Below are 20,341 nucleotides of genomic sequence, written 5' to 3' on the forward strand. Positions count from 1 at the left end.
AAACAAAAAAATTAAAAAAAAAAAGTATTTACATATCATTTAAACTTCGGAACCAATGTAGACTTACGGCCTCAAGCACCTGTTTCCTGCCCCGTGTTTCTCCCTTGCCTGGCCTCAGAAGCTGACCGCCTTTCCAGTTCTGGGGCTACGCTCTCCAAAACCTTCTGGATACCACAGGAGCTCAGACATCTCAGAGGTGGTCCCCTCCCTCCCTGGTGCCTGTGCCTGGAGGGTCCTCCTTCTCAAAGAAGGAAGCTCAAGTGTGGGCCACGGTGACACACAAAGGGATTAAAAGGATGTCTCCTTGGCAGGCACCGAGGGAACGTGAGCCTCTGATACTTCTCTCTCTTCTGGGAGCTCCACTCCATTTCTCTTGGCAAAAGCTCGGTTGATCTCCACAAACGTCTTGCCCTTAGTCTCCGGAATGACCAGGTAGATGTAGATGGCAGTGAGGGCACAGAGCGCAGCGAAGATGACGAAGCTGTAGGCACCGGCCGCCGCCTAGACCGAGACGGGGCAGGCGGGGACGGGAGTCACAGGGCCTTGCTTGATAGCCAACTTTGCTCCACTCCCGAGAGAGCAAATGGCTGGATTCTACCCTAACCTCCCAAAGAAACCATTAAGTTTGGGGACCTGAGTAAAAGGATCTTATAGGCTCTGCGGCCTCCTGTGTTGGAAGTCTAGAATCTGTGTGTCCCCAGCAGACAGAGAAGTGGCAAGGAGTCTGCTGCTCGAGGTCTCGAACTTCACAGCCCAAAGGCCCTCCTAGCAAAGAGCCATTCCCAACGTGAGAGGTGGACTCCCTTCTATAAGTGGGGCAGTTAATGGGTTGTGTATCGGCCACGGTGGTGTGCTCCTGTGATCCCAGCACTAGGAAGGCTGAGCGCAGAAGGAATTTGAGTTAGTGAAACCCTGACTCAAACACCCGAGGGCTATGCTAGAAATGTGTCTCAGCACATAGAGTGTGTTTGTGATTTCCCACATCCCATAAAGCCAGGCATGGTGATGCATGCCTGAAATTCCAGCACTTTGGAGGTGGAGACAGGAGGACCATAAGTCAATGTCCTCTTCCAGCCACATAGCAAGTTGGAGTTCAGTCTGGGGCCATATGAGACCCTGTCAAAAACAACCACCAAGGCGGCTGGGGAGATGCTCAACAGTTAAAGATGCTTGTTAGCAAAGCCTGGAGCCCTTGGTTCAATTCCCCAGCCACTAACATAAAGACAGATGGGCATTTACAGCAGCAAAACACCCTGGTGCACCTCTCCCCAGATGTGCAAATAAATAAAAATTAAAAACCATAACAAACAAATAAACATCTTTAATCCTAGCCCTTAGGAGGCAGAGGTAGGAGAATCACTGTGAGTTCAAGGCAAGCCTGGGCTATCGAGTGAATTCTAAGTCAGCCTAGGCTAGATTGAGACCCTGCCTCAAAAAACAAAAACAAAAACCAAAACAAAAACAGAAACAAAAACAAAAACAGGACTGGAGAGATGGTTTAGTGGTTAAGGCACTTGCCTGTGAAGCCTAAGAACTCATGCTCAAATCTCCTTATAGCCAGACCCAAAAGTGACGCAAGCGTGCGGTGTTGTACATGCGCACAAGGGGGTGCACGTGTCTGGAGTTTGCTCACAGTGCCTGAAAGGCCTGGTGTGCCCATTCTCTCTCTGCTTCTTTCTCCCTCTTTCTCTCTCTCTCTCATAAATAAAATAAAATAAAATAAAATAAAATAAAATAAAATAAAATAGAATAAAGGTTTCTTTACCTTAAAAAATTAAAAAACAAAAACAAAACAAAAAAAGCACACAGAAATAAAAACAACAAAAGTAAATAAATAAAACAAGGGCTGTGGATATAGTTCAGTGGCAGGGCCCTTCCTGAGCATGTGTGAGGCTCTGGGTTTAATCACTAGCACCAGAAAAAAAAATTGAAAGGAAATCACACAAGAAAAACAACTGGGGGCTGCAGAGATGGCTTAGCAGTTAAGGTGCTTGCCCACAAAGCCTAGGGATCCAGGTTTGAGTCCCCAGTGCCCATGTAAGCCAGATGAGCAAGGTGGCGCATGTGTCTGGAGTTCATTTGGAGATGCTGGCTGGCCCTTTCTTTCACTCTTTCTTTCTTTCTTTCTTTCTTTCTTTCTTTCTTTCTTTCTTTCTTTCTTTCTTTCCTTCCTTCCTTCCTTCCTTCCTTCCTTCCTTCCTTCCTTCCTTCCTTCCTTCTTTCTTTCTTTCTTTCTTTCTTTCTTTCTTTCTTTCTTTCTTTCTTTCTTCCCTCCCTTCCTTCCTTCCTTCCTTCCTTCCTTCCTTCCTTCCTTCCTTCCTTCCTTCCTTCCTTCCTTCCTTCCTTCTTTCTCTCTCTCTCTCTCTCTCTCTCTGAAATAAATTTAAAAAATATTTTTAAAAACCAGCTGGGCTGCAGCATGTCTCTCATGAACATGGAGCATCACCTGTGCCCTGATGAACTGGCAGATCTTCTTAGAAGGGAAATCACTCTTGATTCCTGGAACCCCACCTGCCTTGCTGGGGGGCAGCGTGGCTGGGAAGGGTACAAGAGGCTGCTCACCTGGATGGAGGGAAACACCAAGCCCACGATGAAGTTGGTGAGCCAGTGCACAGCCCCGTCCACCATGAATGCGGCTGGCCGGGAGGACTGCAGGAAGATTTCGGTCCTCACTATCGAGGGGACAGGACCTGGGCGTAGGGAGCAGAAGATGCAGGATGAGTGGAGAAAGTCTCTGAGGGTCCCTGGTCCCCGCCCAACCTTGCCTCCCACCTTAGAGCCTGGGAGCGCCTCACTTCCTGTATGGGCCACCTATGCTGGGACTATGACAGGAGGCCCACCTTTACTCACAAAAGCAAGGCGGAAGCTAAAAGGCCTTCTTTGCAAAGTCAGCTAGAGAAGCCCAGAATATCATTCTACCAGTTTCCTCTACCCAATGCTAGCGAAGTTTTGTAGAAACGCAACAGACAGAGCTGGGCATGGTGGTGCACGCCTTTAATCCCAGAACCTGGGAGGCAGAGCTAGGAGGAACACTGTGAGTTCGAGACTCCATAGTGAATTCTAGGTCAGCCTGGGCTAGAATGAGACCCTACCTTGAAAAAAAAAAAAAATAGACAGAAAGAAAGAAGAAATGCAACAGAAGAACAGCTTCTTAGGAAGAGAAGACAGTGAATCTCACTGGTGGCAGTCCTCTCAAGCCCTTGCTCTACCGTGTGACCAGCCTGACATTCTGTCAAGGGATTGCTGCACCTACGGAGTCCCTGGTCATGTGCAGTGCTGCCCTGAATGCTGTGTGTGGGGATAACTGTGCCAACCCACCACCCCTTTCCTGGGTCCAAGTCTTTCTCAGCTGTCTCAGTATGGCTCCCTTAAAGAGCCTTGTCTCAAATATCTGATGTCATGATTTTCCATAATCTTGAAAAAATTTTAAATGTTTTATCGACGACTTCCATAACATGAAATTTTAATATCACAGATCTGTATGTCTTTCTGTTCATGTCCTGTTTTGGTATCTGGTGAAGGAAGAATGACCTAGTCTCAGTGGCCCAACACAGAGAGGAACTCCAAGGCCCCCAGTGCAGGGAGGTCACCTGTTAGGACCTGGCTCGAGCGTCAAGCCAGCCCCTGATCTAGTTCCTCGGGGTGAAAGAGAAGGAGCCTGTTGTATGGGGAAATTCCTCCGCATGGAAAGCAGTGAACACCTTTGCCAGCTTTTATCAGAACAGCTGGGACAACTTGTGAGAGAAGGTTTGGGACGCGTCACCAGAGCCCCACCTGAGATCTGACACCTTCTGTGCTAGCTGCATACAATGACACATCATAATCTTAACAGAGAAAGAGAGAAATCACCAGTGGAGATGCTAACAGTGGACCCTGCAAGCCTTGTATTTGGCCAGCCAGGCCAAATGAGCCAACGGGTGCAATAGTGGCACATCTGTCATGGTGGAAACCAACTGGCCTCTGTGCTACAGAACCACAGGCCCAAAAAAGTACAAGGGTAAGTCCAGATGACTCATAAAACAAGGACAGTATAAGGGCCCAGAACCAAGACCCTCTATACATACCAACACCAACCTCACTAGGCACCCTGTACTGGGGCTTTCTGCCAAACATCCCGATTGTCACATAACCTTAGATATCACCATGTGGGTCTCGTGCTGTGTGTATCTCCAGGGCCAGGCACAGCATGGTCTACAAGGTGTCTCCAGAAGCTGTGTCAAAGGGATCTACAGTGCATTTTGCTTTATGGCCAGCTTTTCCCAAGCCCAGATTCCATGGGGCAAGCTACTAGCCTTAGGCATGAGAGGTATGTGTGTCCCTAGGCAGGGAGAATGAGGTTCGAGTCTCAGGAGAACATGTGGAGAGGGGAGTGTGGAGTCTGCAAAGCTACCCAAGAATTCAGCCTGGGAAAGAGCCTGAAGCCACTGACAAGTGGATGTGGGCATCAGGCAGCTGGGGATTTTAGCCGGAGGTCAGTGAGGAGCAGAGGCCATTGGGTGTGGGTTGGCCTAGAGGCCAAAGTGAGCCTATGAAGGGTTGGATAATACTTTGGGTGCCCACAGGATGTGGGTGGTACCAGCTCCCTGTCTGCAAGGGTCTTCTCCTTCTTGGGTAGCAGACCTGACCCTTGGTACCACTGGGAGCCATATTAGTGGGACACCAGCCTGTCTGTGGCCCTGAATGATACTAGTAAATATTTGTTGAATAAATAAATGGCCATCAAGCAAGAGGGAAACTGAACAAGGTCTTTAAAAGTATGGATCCCGGGCTGGAGAAATGGCTTAGTGGTTATGGCTCTTGCCTGCAAAGACAAAGTACCCTGGTTCAATTCCCCAGTACCCACATAAGCCAGATGCACAAGGTAGCACATGTGTCTGGAGTTTGTTTGCAGTGCCCAAAGGCCCTGGCGTGCCCATTCTCTCTATCTCTCAAGTAAATAAAAAAAAAAATTTATTTTAAAGTGTGGATCTGAGCTGGGCATGGTGGTACATGCCTCACTCCCAGCACCTGGGAGGCAGCGGTAGGAGGATCACTGTGAGTTTGAGACCAGACTGAGACTATATAGTGAATTCCAGGTCAGCCTAGGCTAGAGCGAGAGTCTACCTCAGAAAACAAAAACACACAAACAAACAAACAAACAAACAGTGTGGATCTGTCATTCCTGGACAGGCAGGCCAAATGTGCTAACTGGTTGTTGGATTTGAGACCCGGTCCAAAGGAGGGAATTCATGCTTGGTACTGAAAACCTAATGAAAAGCCTATGGTTGGGGAGGTCATAAGCCCTAGAGGGAAACTACTATGGTTGTTTGGCTAAATGGATATAGTGTGACCACTAAACTGCTGTCTAAATATTTATGTTTATGCCCATGTATTAATGCTACTCTCACTTTTGGATAGAGCAGCTTCTTTTTCAGATGGGAAGACTCAAAACACAGCATAGTGCTGAAAAGAAGGGACAGTGGAATGTTCAGCACTGAGTGAAACATGTCTACCACACCCTCCAAGGCTCAGGGACCATTGCAGAAGAGGTGGTGGAAAGAATGTAACCTCCAAAAGAAGAGGGGAAGTGCTTTGCAATACTGCATTCCAGACACAAAGGAGCTATAGCACCCATGTCCCCACAGTGGCTGACACCCCACTCTACAAGACCTGCAATAACAGGAAGAGAAAAACAGTGACATCAAACTAGAAGAGAGAGTAGTTGGAAAGAAGGGATTCGGTGGAGGGAGCATAGGGGAAGGGACACAAGGAAGGGTAGTGGGAGGGATTATGATCATAGTATATTTTGTATATGTATGGAGGTTGTCAATACGTTTTAGAGCCGGGCGTTGTGGTGCACATCTTTAATCCCAGCACTTGGGAGGCACAGGTAGGAGGACTGCAGTGAGTTCGAGGCCACCCTGAGACTACATAGTGAATTCCAGATAAGTCAGAGATAAGGTGAGACCCTACTTGAAAAACAAAAAAACAACAAAAAACCCCCACAAAACAAATAAATAAATAAAGGCAAAATAAAAATGTTTTTTAAGGGCTGGAGAGATGGCTTAGTGGTTAAGCGCTTGCCTGTGAAGCCTAAGGACCCCGATTCGAGGCTCGGTTCCCCAGGTCCCACGTTAGCCAGATGCACAAGGGGGCGCACGCGTCTGGAGTTCGTTTGCAGAGGCTGGAAGCCCTGGCGCGCCCATTCTCTCTCTCCCCCTCTATCTGTCTTTCTCTCTGTGTCTGTCGCTCTCAAATAAATAAATTTAAAAAAATGTTTTTTAAAAAATGTGTGGCTCTAGAGCTGGGAGTAGTAGCGCACTTAGAGCCCCAGCACTTGGGGGATGGAGGCTGGAGGACTGCAAATGCAAAGCCAACCTCAGTTTTATAGGAAGATTTATTCCCAAAAAGCCACAAAAGAAAACTTGAATGAACTGCAGAGAGGTAAGTGTACCAGTACTCACTGGGCGGTGGGGGGAGGAGGTGGGATGTTCTCATGAGGGTTAGGGTGAGGAGGTGTACAGGTGTTCACCGGGTGGAGGTGGGCATAGGTAGGCAGGTACTTACTCGGTCCAATGGAATGTCCTGCGATGTAGACAAAGACACAGATGACGGCCAGGTAAGACAGCTCAGGAACCTTGTTCTGTGAGGAGAGATGATTCGTTTCTCTGGGCCTCGCCTAGAACTGCTCTCCCCCCCTTTTTCCTTCCTCCTTCCCACTGTCTCTCCCTTTTGTCCTTCCTGATTTAAAAAAAAATTTTTTTGTTCATTTTTTTTATTCATTTGAGAGTGACAGACACAGAGAGAAAGGCAGAGAGAGAGAGAGAATGGGCGCGCCAGGGCCTCCAGCCACTGCAAACGAACTCCAGACGCATGCACCCCCTTGTGCATCTGGCTAACGTGGGTCCTGGGGAACCAAGCCTCGAACCGGGGTCCTTAGGCTTCACAGGCAAGCGCTAAACTGCTAAGCCATCTCTCCAGCCTTCCTTCCTGATTTTTCTTTGGCTTTTTTTTTTTTTTAATTTATTTGAGAGCAACATACACAGAGAGAAAAACAGGTAGAGGGAGAGAGAAAGAATGGGCGCGCCAGGGCTTCCAGCCTCTGCAAACGAACTCCAGACGCGTGCGCCCCCTTGTGCATCTGGCTAATGTGGGACCTGGGGAACCGAGCCTTGAACCGGGGTCCTTAGGCTTCACAGGCAAGCACTTAACCGCTAAGTCATCTCTCCAGCCCTTTCTTTGGCTTTTTGAAACAGTGTCTTAGTTTAGCCCAGGCTGACCTGGAACTTACTCGGCAGTGCAAGCTGGCTTTGAACTGCCCACCCCTTGCACTCTTGCCTCCATCTCTTCAGCATTTCCTACTAGCATGTCCTACCACAGCCAGCATTTAAATTTTTATTTATTTTCATGTATGTATGCATCTCTCTGTCTCTCTGTCTGTGTAGGGGTGTATTTGAGCCAGGTTCCCTTTCCCACTGCAAATGAATACCAGATGTTTGTGCCACTTTTTGCATCTGGGTTACATAATCCTCAGCTTTCCAAGTGATGGGATTCTAGGAGTGTGCTACCAAGCCCGGTTTATTTCAACAGGAATAAATGTGGACAGCAAGCAGATCAGGGGCCACTTCAAAACTCTGAGCAAAAGAGGAAATGAGGGCTTAGTGGTTAAGGTGCTTGCCTGCAAAGTCCAAGGACCCAGGTTCAATTCCTCAGTACCTACATAAAGCCAGATGTGCAAGGTGGTGCATGCATCTGGAGTTTGTTTGCAGGGGCTAGAGGAGGCCCTAATGCTCCTATTCTATTTGCTTCTCTCTCTCAAATAAATAAGCAAAATATTTTATTTTTAAAAAAGAGGGGGGCTGGAGAGATGGCTTAGCGGTTAAGCGCTTGCCTGTGAAGCCTAAGGACCCTGGTTCGAGGCTCGATTCCCCAGGTCCCACGTTAGCCAGATGCACAAGGGGGCATACGTGTCAGGAGTTCGATTGCAGTGGCTGGAGGCCCTGGCACACCCATTCTCTCTTTCTTTCTCTTTCCTTCTTTCTCAGTCAAAGAAAAATAAAAAAGAGGAAATGGCCAGTGCACTAGGGCATAGTGAGAGTTCGCAGCAGCTGGGCAGATTTTCTGGCAGAGCCCACACCAATGTCCATGGCTCGGGCAGAAGTGAGAGGACAGAGTGCTGGGGTGGCGCTCAGGCTCCTGACACATGGCTAGCAGGGATCTTTGCAGATCATGCTCAAGCCTGTGGAGTTCTTTTCACGTGCCTCTATTTCCTCTGTGCTCTACTAACACATAGGTTTGTTTTGACATTAGAAAAGACAGCCCTATCAACAGGAAACTTTCTACCAAATTGTGAATGTCACTGATATTTTTCCTCTATAACCCGTCAGCCCCTCTGCACCTCACCAATTTCCTACCAGTTCCTGGCTGTGCAGCTTTTCCCCAGACCACCTTTTCCCTGTACACAAACCTTTGCACAGACTCAGTGTCTAAGGAGAAAAGCATATGGAGAGAGTCTGGTATGCAATAAAAGGAACGGAGGGATTGGGGAGATGGCTCAGTGTTAACGGTGCTTGCCTGCAAAGCCTGCCAGCCCAAGTTCGATTCCCCAGCCACCCATGTAAATAAAGCTGGATGCAAAACGTGGCACAAGGACTGGACAGATGACTCAGCAGTTGAGGCACTTGCCTGCAAAGCCAAAGGACTCAGGCTTGATTCTCCAGGACCCATGTAAGCCAGATGCACAAGGTGGCTCGTTTGCAGTGGCTAGAGATCCTGGTGTGCCTATCCTCTTTCTCTCCCTCTCTCTCTCTCAAATAAATAAATAAATAAATAAATAAATAAATAAATAAATAATAATAAACTTAAACATTTTTGTGTTGTGGCCATCCTATGTATTTTAAATTTTTTTGTTTATTTTTATGTATTTATTTGAGAGCGACAGACAGAGAAAGAGGCATAGAGAGAGTGAGAGAGAAAATGGGCACGCCAGGGCCTCCAGCCACTGCAAACAAACTCCAGATGCATGTGCCACCTTGTGTATCTGGCTTATGTGGGTCCTGGGGAATCGAGCCTCGAACCAGGGTTTCTTAGGCTTCAAGCATTTAACCCGCTCAGCCATCTCTCCAGCCCCCACCCTGTGTATTTCCATAACTTTTATAGAATGTGGATAATAGGCATATGCTGACAAAACTACAACATAAAAATGATGTGTTTTAATCTTGCGGTGACTCAGTCCCTAAGTACTTTATAGCATCTCTGTCACTGTTTTCTTTCCAGGTGGATCTAGGCTCCAAGATATTTTGAAGACTGGATCTGAGACCTCTCAATATGAAGATTCCAAAAGGGCGCTCAGCCCAGTTCTCCGCTCTGGAGGACTGCAACAAGACTGTACCTATACACCTTGCTTCTACAACGTCGCATTCTTTCCTCCTTTCCTCCAGCCGTGTGCGCTTCTCCCCTTGCAACTGGGGCTTCTTACTTTCCCTCACTATGTACACGTGCATTTGACCCATGCTTATTCTCAAGCCCCACACTAGTTCATCCTGCTAGCCAGGTTGATCTCACATTATGCTTATTTCTTAACAACAACAAAAAATGCTGGAGAGATGGCTTAGTGATTAAGGTGCTTGATTGCAAAGCCCAAGGACTCAGGTTCAATTCCCCAGGACCCACGTAAGCCGGATGCACAAGGTGGCACATGCATCTGGAGTTTGTTTACAGGGGCTGGAGGCTCTGGTGCACCCATCCTCTCTCTGTCTCCCTCTCTGCCTGTCTCTTGCTCTCACTCTCACTCTCAAATAAATGAATAAAAATAAGATATTTAAAAATAAAACTTTTTTTTGCCTGGCGTGGTGGCGCACGCCTTTAATCCCAGCACTCAGGGAGGCAGAGGTAGGAGGATTGTAGTGAGTTCAAGGCCACCCTGGGACTACATAGTGAATTCCAGGTCAGTCTGGACTAGTGACTGTGAGACCCTACCTCGAAAAACAAAAACAAAACAAAACAAAAAAACCACAACTATTTTTTTGTTTTTTTTCTACATTTGCTCATTACTGAGGGCTTTTCTTTTCTTTCTTTCTTTTTAAGATATTTTATTTATTTATTTGAGTGAAAGAGGAAGAGAGGGAGAGAGAGAGAAAGAGAGAGAGAGAGAGAGAGAGAGAGAGAGAGAGAGAGAGAGAAGACACACAAGGGTCTCTAGCCACTGCAAACCAATTCCCAACATATGTGCCACCATGTGCATCTGGCTTACACAGGTACTGGGGAATCAAATCTGGGTTCTTTGCCTTCACAGGCAAGCACCTTAACCACTAAGCCATCTCTTTAGCCTTTATTTTATTTTATTTTATTTTATTTTATTTTTTGAGATAGAGTCTCACTTTAGCTCAGGCTGACCTGGAATTCTCTATGTAGTCTCAGGGTGGCATCGAACTCATGGTGAGCCTCCTACCTCTGCCTCTTGAGTGCTGGGATTAGAGGCGTGCGGCATCACGCCCAGCTTTTTATTTTATTTGAGGTAGGGTCTCACTCTAGTCCACACTGACCTGGAACTCAGTCTGGAGTCTCAGGTTGGCCTCAAACTCACCGCAATTGTCCTACTGGTGGGTTTTCTAGCTGTGCCTAAGCATGTCTGTACTGAAATACATATTGAGCCATATCACCCTGAATGCCCCCGATCTTGTCTGAAATGCATGTTGATTGCAAATCGCTCTGTGAGGTCGGATCATCACATGGAGTCGTTTGTCTGTGTAGGTGAGGGAGAACGAAGTGATCCATGAACTTCACTTGGGGGTGGGGTTTACACAAAAGCAGTCGTCTGCGGAGTGTAGTTGAGGAGGACTGAGAGCCGCCCATATGGTCTAACCTTGTGAACTCTAACTGGGGGGACCTCTCATCCCAAGCACCGATTCCCCACCCACACGGCAGGAGATGAGACCAGACCTGGAGAAGAAGTGCCACTGTGAGTACCAGACAGGCGGAGCCGCAGATGCCATAGCCGGCCAGCAGGAGGAAGCGACGCCCCAGACGCTCAATGGTGACAGCCTGCAGGGGAAGAAAGCGTGAAGAGCGCCTTGGTGCCAGGGGCTCACCCTAAGTATTCACCCCTTCCTTACAGACCCCTGGATCTCCTCTGCAACCTCACCTCCCCACAACCACCACATCCTGCTTTCCGCATAGGATGCATGGATAGGCTGGGGCCTTACTGACCTGGAGGACCTGTCCCTCTGGCAGTAGCCAGTGCGTGCATGTGGCCGACAAATGTCGCTGCCTGAGAACCCACCTCTAACCCTCCTGGAGAACGCAGGAGGATGAGGAGGGAGCCCTGCATATCCATGCTGAAGCCCTTCCTCCACTGGCTCTCTTGGCTCCTCTCTGTCCCTCTAGGCAAGGTTCATCCAACACCCTGAAGTCAGACTGTCATTACTGGGATCTTTTTCCCCATCCCCTGCCTGGAGAAACCCAGGCCAGAAAAATAGCTTTATCAGTCCTAGAGGAATATCACCTGAGAGCCAGTGTAGTAGGTGAAGTTGGCAGAGGCAGAGGATTTCTGTGAGTTCAAGACCAGCCTGGAACTACAGAGTGAGTTCCAGGTTGGCCTGAACTAGAGTGAGACCTACCTTGAAAAATAAAAATAATTAAAAAAAAAAAAAAAAGAAAGAAAAAAGTGGGCTGGAGAGACGGGTTGGCTTAGCAGTTAAGGCACTTGCCAGCAAAGCCTAAGGGCCCAGGTTCAAGTCCACAGTACCCATGTAGGCCAGATGCACATGGTGGCACATGCATCTGGAGTTCATTTACAGTGGCTGGAGGCCCTGGTGTGCCATTCTCTCTCTGCCTCTTCTTTTCTCTCCATCCCTCCTTCCCTCTCTCTCAAATAAATAAATAAGAAAAAAATTTAAATAATGAGAGAGAGATTGAAAAATAAATAAATAGGGGCTGGAGAGATTGCTCAATGAGGGCACTTGCTTGCAAAGCCTAATAGGCCTGGTTCAATTCCCCAGTACCCACGTGAAGCCAGATACACAGAATGGTGCACACAGCTGAATGCTGTTTGTAGTGGCAAGTGGCCCTGGTGTGCCCACTCTCTTTCTCTCTCACCTTTTTCCCCTTCATCTCTTATAAATAAATGACAAATAAGCATTTTAAAAATAAATAAACCTGAGTGTAGTGGCACATGCCTTTAATCTCGGCACTCATTAGGCAGAGGTAGGAGGATCACTGAATTCAAGGCTGCCCTGAGACTGCATAGGGAATTCCAGGTCAGCCTGAGCTAGAGTGAGACCCTACCTTGGAAAACCAAAACCCAAAAACAAACAAAAAATAAATATAAAGCTCTGCAGTGACAATTTTGGATGAACAACAAAAAAATAGCACCTATTTCTGAACACTGGATGTCATGAAATGGTGATGTCACGAAGGAGGGCAGTTGGTCTGAAATTTGTTTGTTGCCTTTAATCCCAGCATGGGGAGGGGGCCAGAGGTAGGAGGAGCCCTGTGAGTTTGAAGCCAGCCTGAGACTACATAATGAATTCCAGATCAGTCTGACAAGATCCTATCTTGAAAAGCTAAAAAAAAAAAAAAAAAAAAAGACATTTGTTTGTTGAGACAGGGTCTCGTGTAGTCCAGGCTGGCCTCAAACTGGCAATTTAGCCAAAGAAGACCTTGAATTTCTGACCCTTTACTTCTACCTCCAGCATGCTGGTATTACAGGTTTGTACCATCACATAGGGTTTGTGCCATGCTGGGGAATCCAAGCCACGGTTTTGTGCTTCCTAGACAAGCACCCTACCTACCCCAGTCTTGAAGGTATTTTAGGTTATCTAGTCAAGGTTATTCAGGTAGTCTGGGATTGGAGCCAATAGCAATGGACTGGCCTGTGGGGCTCCTATCTGCTGGGAAGGGGGCTGTTTGGACTCCCTGCAGCCACTCACTGAGATGATGGTCATCGCAATGTTCAACACACCAGCACCCACTGTTACATACTGGGAGTGAGCGGGCTCCACACCAGCTGATGTGTAGATGGTGTCTGCATAGTAGTTGACCTAAAGCACAAACGTGGGGCCGTGAACAGAAGGAACAGAAGCCCCAAGACAGGTTATTGGCTTCACTTTCTCCCCTTGAACAGCAAACAGTCCAGACAGCCTGGGTTGGAGACCCTGGGGCATGACGGGGGCAGCAGAACACCCGGGATGGATCTGACTGCCCCAGCTTTCAAGGGAACGGCTTGGCCGCCAGTGAGCCTCAGTTCTGTTGCCTATGAGCTAGAAGCCAGACCACAGGACAGCCAAGCACCTTTCCCGGTGAGGCTTTGCTGATCGGTAAACTCAAGCTATTTAGAATGACTTCTCGCCTCTTGTTTGCAGCCAAGTCAACCAGAAGTGCTTGTCTCTGGATGATGACAGAAAAAGCACTCCCCAAAGCCACACATGTGGGTCATCATTTGGTGGTTCCCAACAGGGCCGTGTATTTTTCCCAAGATCATTGCTAAACACCTCCAATCCCGAAGGCCTAGTGTCACCACCTCCTGACACTCCACTTGAACATCAGTGGGGTCAACCTCCCCAAACTCTAATGGGTCCAGAGTTCACACTGCAGATTTTCCGGTCCTCTGCTCTTCCTTTCCCACCATCTACAGACACACTGAAAAAAGCAAGTCCTGCCGGGCGTGGTGGCGCACGCCTTTAATCCCAGCGCTCGGGAGGCAGAGGTAGGAGGATCACCATCAGTTCGAGGCCACCCTGAGACTACATAATGAATTCCAGGTCAGCCTGGGCTAGAGTGAGACCTGACCTCGAAAAATTAAAAAAAAAAAAAAGCAATCAAGTCCTTAGAAATTGATGACTATTTCCGCCCCCCCCCCCCCAAAAAAGTGGTTCCAGGTCAGGCTCTTAGGCTGACCAGTGACCTATCCCTGGACCCAGTGACTGGGACTCGAGGTCCAGCTCCTTTCTGCCTGTGTGCTCTCCTTGTTTGTTTGTTTGTTGTTTCAACATAGGGTATCAGTCTAGCCTAGGCTGGCTTGGAATTTCTTCCTCTGCCTCCTGAGTTCTGGGATTGATGGCATGCATCACCATGACTGATCTGTGCAGTCTCTTGCACAGAGGGGAAAGAACTACAGGCAGGTGACATTCTGGTGGGGGTGAGGGGAGGTGGGGAGGTAGACTGAGAAGCAAGAAAAAAATAGTCCTATAGCAAGAGGAAAATCGGGGTGGGCACTGGAGGGAGGGAGGAGTGCGTGAGCCGCCCCTTTGTCTTGACACCCTGGCCCTGCTCCCAGCACTATGTGGCGGCCTTCTCTGATGCAGCCACCAGTTTCGGCCAATAAGGTCTAATTTTGCTTTATCTCTTTCCGGCGTTGCTTTCAAAGGAAACATTTGGGGGCTGGAGAGATGGTTTAGAGATTAAGGCACTTACCTGCAAAGCCAAAGGACCCAGGTTCAATTCTCTATGCACACGTAAAGCCAGATGCACAAGGTGGAGTTTGCAGTGGCTACAGGCCCTGGCATGCACCTGTTTTCTCTCTCCCTTCCTCCCCCCGCCCTCTCTCTCAAATAAATAAATAAAATATTAAAGACTAAAATCGTGAGCTGGAGAGATGGCTTAGCGGTTAAGGCACTTACCTGCAAAGTCTGAGGACCCAGGTTCAACTCCCCAGAACCTATATAAGCCAGATTCACATGCACCTGGAGTTCTTGCAGTGGGGCGCCCCTTCTCTCTCTGTCTGCCTCTCTCAAAGAAATAAATAACAACAGAATTCTTAAAAAAAAAAAAAACTAACTAAAGAATATATTTTAAGGAAACATTTGGAGTAATCAGGTGTGGCTGGCATCACAGACACCCACTGCTGGCACAGCCTCTCCTTTGCTGCTTATCCCTCCTGGGAGCAAAGCTGAGCCTTACCCATGACAAGCATGTAAATGGTACTCCTGAGTGTTAGGGAATTCATTCCAAAGGGCCCAAGGTCCATCAGCATTCCATCATGGGGCTGGACAGATGGCTTAGTGGTTAAGGCGCTTGCCTGCAAAGCCAGTGGACCCAGGTTCAATTCCCCAGAGCCCATGTAAGCCAGATGCACAAGGTGGCACATGTGTCTGGAGTTCATTTGCAGCAGCTGGAGCTGGTGTACCCATTCTTTCTCTCTCAAATAAATGAATAAAAGTAAAATGTTAAAAATTCCACCATGGATGATGAAGGAAGGCATGAGGCCCCCAGCCCTCCCTGAGAAGTTACCCGCAGTTAGTGGTTACTAGGGGAACAGGAGACATTTTCTGCAGTAGGGTGGCCACTAATAACTTGCATATACTTTGGTAAATTCCCCACACATGCTCATGTAGGCAACCTTAAGTAAACTCAGAAGGACAAGAGAGGGTAATGGGAGGAGATTATGATAAAAATACACTATATAATTAATTACAAATTGTCAATAAAAATAAAATAAACCTGGCACGGTGGCTCACACCTTTAATCTCAGCCCTTGAGAGTCAGAGGTAAGAGGGTCACCATGAGTTCAAGGACAGCCTGGAACCTACAGAGTGAGTTCCTGATCAGCCAGGACTAGAGTGAGACCCTACCTCAAAAAATAAAATAAAATAAAATAAAATAAAATAAAATAAAATAAAATAAAATAAAATAAAATAAAATAAAAAATAAAATAAAATAAAATAAAAGGTGGCTGGAGATGTACTTCACTTGGTAGAATGCACAAGCATTCTGATATAAAGTGAGTGTGAGACCAGCTTGTGTTACATCAGACCCTGTCAGTGAATGAATGAATAAACATTTAAAAATAAAAATAAGGGCTGAAGAGATGGCTTAGCGATTAAGGCGCTTGCCTGGGAAGCCTAGGAACCCCGGTTCCAGGCTCGCTTCCCCAGGACCCACGTTAGCCAGATGCACAAGGGGGCGCACGCGTCTGGAGTTCGTTTGCAGTGGCTGGAGGCCCTGGCGCGCCCATTCTCTCTCTCTTTCTCAATCTCTCTCTCTCTTTCTCTCTGATTGCAAATAAATAAATTAAATTAAATAAAAATAAAAAGAAGGCTGGCATTGTGGAAAACAGTGTGGAGGTTCCTAAAGCAGCTAGAGATTGATCTACCATATGACCCAGCTATAGCACTCCTAGGCATATATCCAAAGGACTCATCTCATTTCCTTAGAAGTACATGCTCAACCATGTTTATTGCTGCTCAATTTATAATAGCTGGGAAATGGAACCAGCCTAGATGTCCCTCAACAGATGAGTGGATAATGAAGATGTGGTACATTTATACAATGGAGTTCTACTCAGCGGTAAAGAAAAATGAAGTTATGAAATGTGCAGAAAAATGGATGGACCTGGAAAGTATTATACTAAGTCAGGTAACCCAGGCCCAGAAAGCCAAGCGCCACATGTTCTCCCTCATATGGGGATCCTAGCTACAGATGACTGGGCTTCTGTGTGAGAATGAAAATACTTAGTAGCAGAGGCCAGTAAGTTGAAAAGGAGACATAAAGGGTGGAGAAAGGAAGGGAGGAGGATACTTAATAGGTTGATATTGTATATATGTAATTACAATGATTGTAATGGGGAGGTAATATGATTGAGAATGGAATTTCAAACGGGAAAGTGTGGGGGTGGGGAGGGAGGGAATTACCATGGGATATATTTTATAATCATGGAAAATGTTAATAAAAATTAAAAAAAAAAAAAAAAGAAGGCTGGGTGTGGTGGCGCACGCCTTTAATCCCAGCGCTCGGGAGGCAGAGGTAGGAGGATCGCCGTGAGTTCGAGGCCACCCTGAGAGACTACGTTGTGAATTCCAGGTCCAGGTCAGCCTGGGCTAGAGTGAGACCCTCCCTCGAAAAACCAAAGCAAACCAGATCAGAGCAGGTCCAAAGGGCCTGGAAGCCCCGAGAAGGCGGCAGCTCCGCCCCCGCCGCCCGCACGCACCGCGCTGATCCCGGACAGCTGCTGGCCGGCCATGAGCACGACGACGGTCAGCAGCTGCCAGCGCAGCGGCCGCGACGTGAGCAGCTTGAGGCCGGACAGGCGGCCGGCGGCGCGCTCCACGCTCTCCTCCGCGCGCATGTCCTCTATCTCGGCCTCCACGCGCTCGTGGCCTCGGAGCCTCCGCAGGGCTGCGCGACACCACAGCGGCCGCTCGCAGGATGCTCACCCCTGCCCCTCGGCAGCGGGAGCCCGCCGCCCACCCGGCTCAAGCTTTCTGCTGCCAACCCAGACCCGCCCCTGACCCCCGGGGTGACCTTGATCCAGACCCCCCCCACCCCGGGGGTGACCTTGACCTCGACCGCGATCTCCCCCGAGCGCAGCTGCCCGCCCCGAGTCGCAGGCGCGTCCCGGGGAGGGGCTTTGGGGGAGCAGCCTGCCCCCCAGTACCTCGCCGCGCGGTCTCCTCGTCTCCTTTCTGAATCAGGGTGTAGCGGGGGCTTTCCGGGAAGAAGGGCAGCGAGAGGAGCTGAAGCACCGCCGGGACCCCAGTGAGAGCCAAGAGCACCGGCCAGCCTGCCAAGAGCCAAGGGCACCGAGGAGACTTGGACCAGCCAGCAGGGGTCCTCCAGGGCCCCAAGTATTCCGCACCCCCCCTACGCCCCACCCCGCCAGTACTCCAAGAAGCGCACTTGCTGGTGCTGCCCAGTCTACTGATAACTCAGAGCATCTCTGTCGCTGCCAAGGTGCGGTTGCCCCAGGACACACCCACAAAAAGCACTCTTTTCCATTAAATCATGAAACTCCCCGCCCCCCAAAAAAACAGGCACCTGCACCTATAATCTCAGTACCTCAGTACTTGGATGGTTGAAGCAGGATACTTGAATTCCACCCCGTCCTGGCCTACAGAATGAAACCCTGTCTCAATTCGCCCACTTCCAAGAAAATAATTATAACTAGAAACTGCTGCCTGGCGCAAGCCTTTGATCCCAGCACTTGGGAGGCAGGGGTAAGAGAATCGCTGTGGGTTCAAGGCCAGCCTGGGACCTACAGAGTGTGTTCAAGGTCAGCCTAGGCTAGAGCGAGACCCTTCCTTGAGACAACCCCGACACACGCAAAAAAATTTAAAAAATGTTATTTGTTCATTTTGTAGCAAAAGTCTTGTTTCTCATAGGAATAGGGTTTGATGTTTGAGTCCCAAAGAAGTAAACCATGTTCTGTTCCTTTTGTTTTTGTTTTTTGAGGTAGGGTCTCACTCTGGGCCAGGCTGACCTGGAATTCACTATGTAGTCTCAGGGTGGCCTCGAACTCACAGCAATCCTCCTACCTCTGCCTCTTGAGTGCTGGGATTAAAGGCGTGAACCACCACGCCTAGATCTGTTCCTAATTTTATGGGTAGAAATGGCATCTCAGTAGAGGCCAGGCACTGTTCCTGCGTGCGCTCCTCCCAGAAGGTTTCCATAAAGAAAGGCCTGGGATTCAATTGAGTGAACAGGGGCCACATAGCCCTTCTCCTGCCCTCACTGGTGTGAATGTACCCGTTACTTAAGCTCCCGGAGCCTTGTTTTCTCACCAGCAAAATAATCAAGTAGGAGCTAAGGAGTGGTGTATACTCAGCACACCACGACAAGCAGTCAATATGGTATCCATTCAAATGCCCTGGGGTGATGCAAGGTCTCCAACAAGTGCTCAGCATTCAGCCCCACTGAGGCGGTTTGGAACTCATTATTAGTGATTTTTCCCTAGGCCCCCACACGCTTGAGTTTGTGAGTCCCTTCAAGACCCTTGGGTTGTGAATGTAACCCGGTGTGTGAGTGTTTGCCAAGCTTGCAGGAGGCTTTAGACTCCATCCTCAGCACCACAGTGGCTGCAGCATTTTCATCCATCCAATGAGGAGCTTGTGTGGGATTTGGGTCCTTTGAAAGGTTTATGAAAAACCTCCATCGTGTTAATACAGTTAATACCAGTGTGCATCCAAGCCATACTTCTGGTCCATCTATCTACTCTCTTCTCTTTCTTCCCTCCAAACCTCTGCCCCGCCCCCCTACCCTCACATGCAGGCAATGAGCTTTCCTCCCAGCTCAGTGAGGAAACAGAAGCTACCAGAAGAAAATGGACAGGTGCCACCTCCACCGAAGTAATGGTGGCTGTGTACCTGCCCACCTCTGGGCGCACGTGCCTCCCAGCTGTTCCCTTCCAGCAACAGCTAAATACCCTGGAGAAAAATCTCTTCTCTTGACTCTGCTTCGCTTGTAACAGCCACCCAACTTCTCTTCCTTCATTCGAGACTGCTGAGTAGCCCCCAGAGCTTGTCTCTGGGCTCTTCTCTCTCTAGCACTCAGCAGCTCTGCCCTGGGCAAGGTCACCTGTGTCCATGAGCAGACCCCAAGGTCACCTCATCAGTCTCCAGTGACGTGCACTGTTGGTAACATCAGGCTCAGCTGGGGGCGTGGCTGTACCCAGCATGCCCTTGGCCCCACCCCCACCTCCTCATGCCCTACCTGTGCTGTTGCCTAGGATGGCCTGAAGGCTGAAGATCTGTGCCAGGGAGATTCCAGTGATGACAAATATCTCGGTCATTGTCCCAAGCATGCCCCTCAAGTCCTTGGGGGCCAGTTCTCCGAGGTACATGGGAAGAGCGCTGAAGGCGATGCCTAGGTCAGGCAAAGTGGGAATCAGGGCCAATCAACAGCAGTCCCCAGCCTCCTAGGGCCTAGTGACTAAGGCTGATTCAGTTCCATCTCCTGCATCCCCAGTTCCTTGGGGTGAGGGTGTGGCTGAGATGGAAGGAGGGCAATCTTGATTGTTTAGTTTATTATTATTGTTTTTGTATTTCTTTTTTTTTGAGAGAGAGAGAGAGAGAGAATGGGCGTACCAGGGCCTTTAGCCACTGTGAACAAATGCCAGATGCATATGCCCCCTTGTGGCACATGTGTGACATTGCATGCTTGTGTCACTGTGTCTGGCTATGTGGGACCTGGAGATTCGAACCTGAGTTCTTAGGCTCTGCAGGCAAGTGCCTTACTGCTAAAGCCATCTCTCCAGCCCTAGTTTATTACTTTTAAAAATATTTTAAAATATTTTTATTCATGAGAGAGAGAGAAAGGGTAAGGGTACGCCAGAGTCTCTTGCCACTACGAACAAACTCCAGATACATGCATCACTTTGTGCATCTGGTTTTACATAGGTACTGGGGAATTGAGCCTGGGCCTATAGGTTTTGCATGCATGTGTTTTTAACTGCTAAACCATCTCCCAGTTTGATTGTTTACTTTAGATGTCCACCTAAACGGGTACACTACCAGGGTATGAAGAGGATACTCTTTCCTTCTTTGCCAGGCTACTTGAGCAGGGAGAAGTTTAGGCTGTGTCCTGGGTCTTAAATGGGCTTAAAGGTAGCTCTTATCTTTAAGTAGAAATTGTGTGTGGGGGGGGGGTCAGG

At 48.5% G+C, this 20,341-nt stretch overlaps 1 protein-coding gene across 1 annotated transcript in view; it reads right to left on the bottom strand.

Annotated features, from left to right (window-relative positions):
* Nucleotides 1-288: 288 nt before the first annotated feature.
* Nucleotides 289-20,341, bottom strand: part of LOC101600633 (solute carrier family 2, facilitated glucose transporter member 5) — a 56,449-nt gene continuing 36,396 nt past the window's right edge. The window contains exons 13-20 of the mRNA XM_012948560.2: nucleotides 19,402-19,554; nucleotides 17,351-17,476; nucleotides 16,904-17,091; nucleotides 12,909-13,019; nucleotides 10,921-11,022; nucleotides 6,547-6,622; nucleotides 2,563-2,690; nucleotides 289-501 (exon numbers count right to left, since the gene is read on the bottom strand). Coding sequence (XP_012804014.2) covers nucleotides 289-501; nucleotides 2,563-2,690; nucleotides 6,547-6,622; nucleotides 10,921-11,022; nucleotides 12,909-13,019; nucleotides 16,904-17,091; nucleotides 17,351-17,476; nucleotides 19,402-19,554 — 1,097 coding nt within the window. The remainder of the gene's footprint in view (nucleotides 502-2,562; nucleotides 2,691-6,546; nucleotides 6,623-10,920; nucleotides 11,023-12,908; nucleotides 13,020-16,903; nucleotides 17,092-17,350; nucleotides 17,477-19,401; nucleotides 19,555-20,341) is intronic.

This window comes from Jaculus jaculus, chromosome 5 (assembly GCF_020740685.1).
Source record: "Jaculus jaculus isolate mJacJac1 chromosome 5, mJacJac1.mat.Y.cur, whole genome shotgun sequence".
Lineage (NCBI taxonomy): Eukaryota > Metazoa > Chordata > Mammalia > Rodentia > Dipodidae > Jaculus > Jaculus jaculus.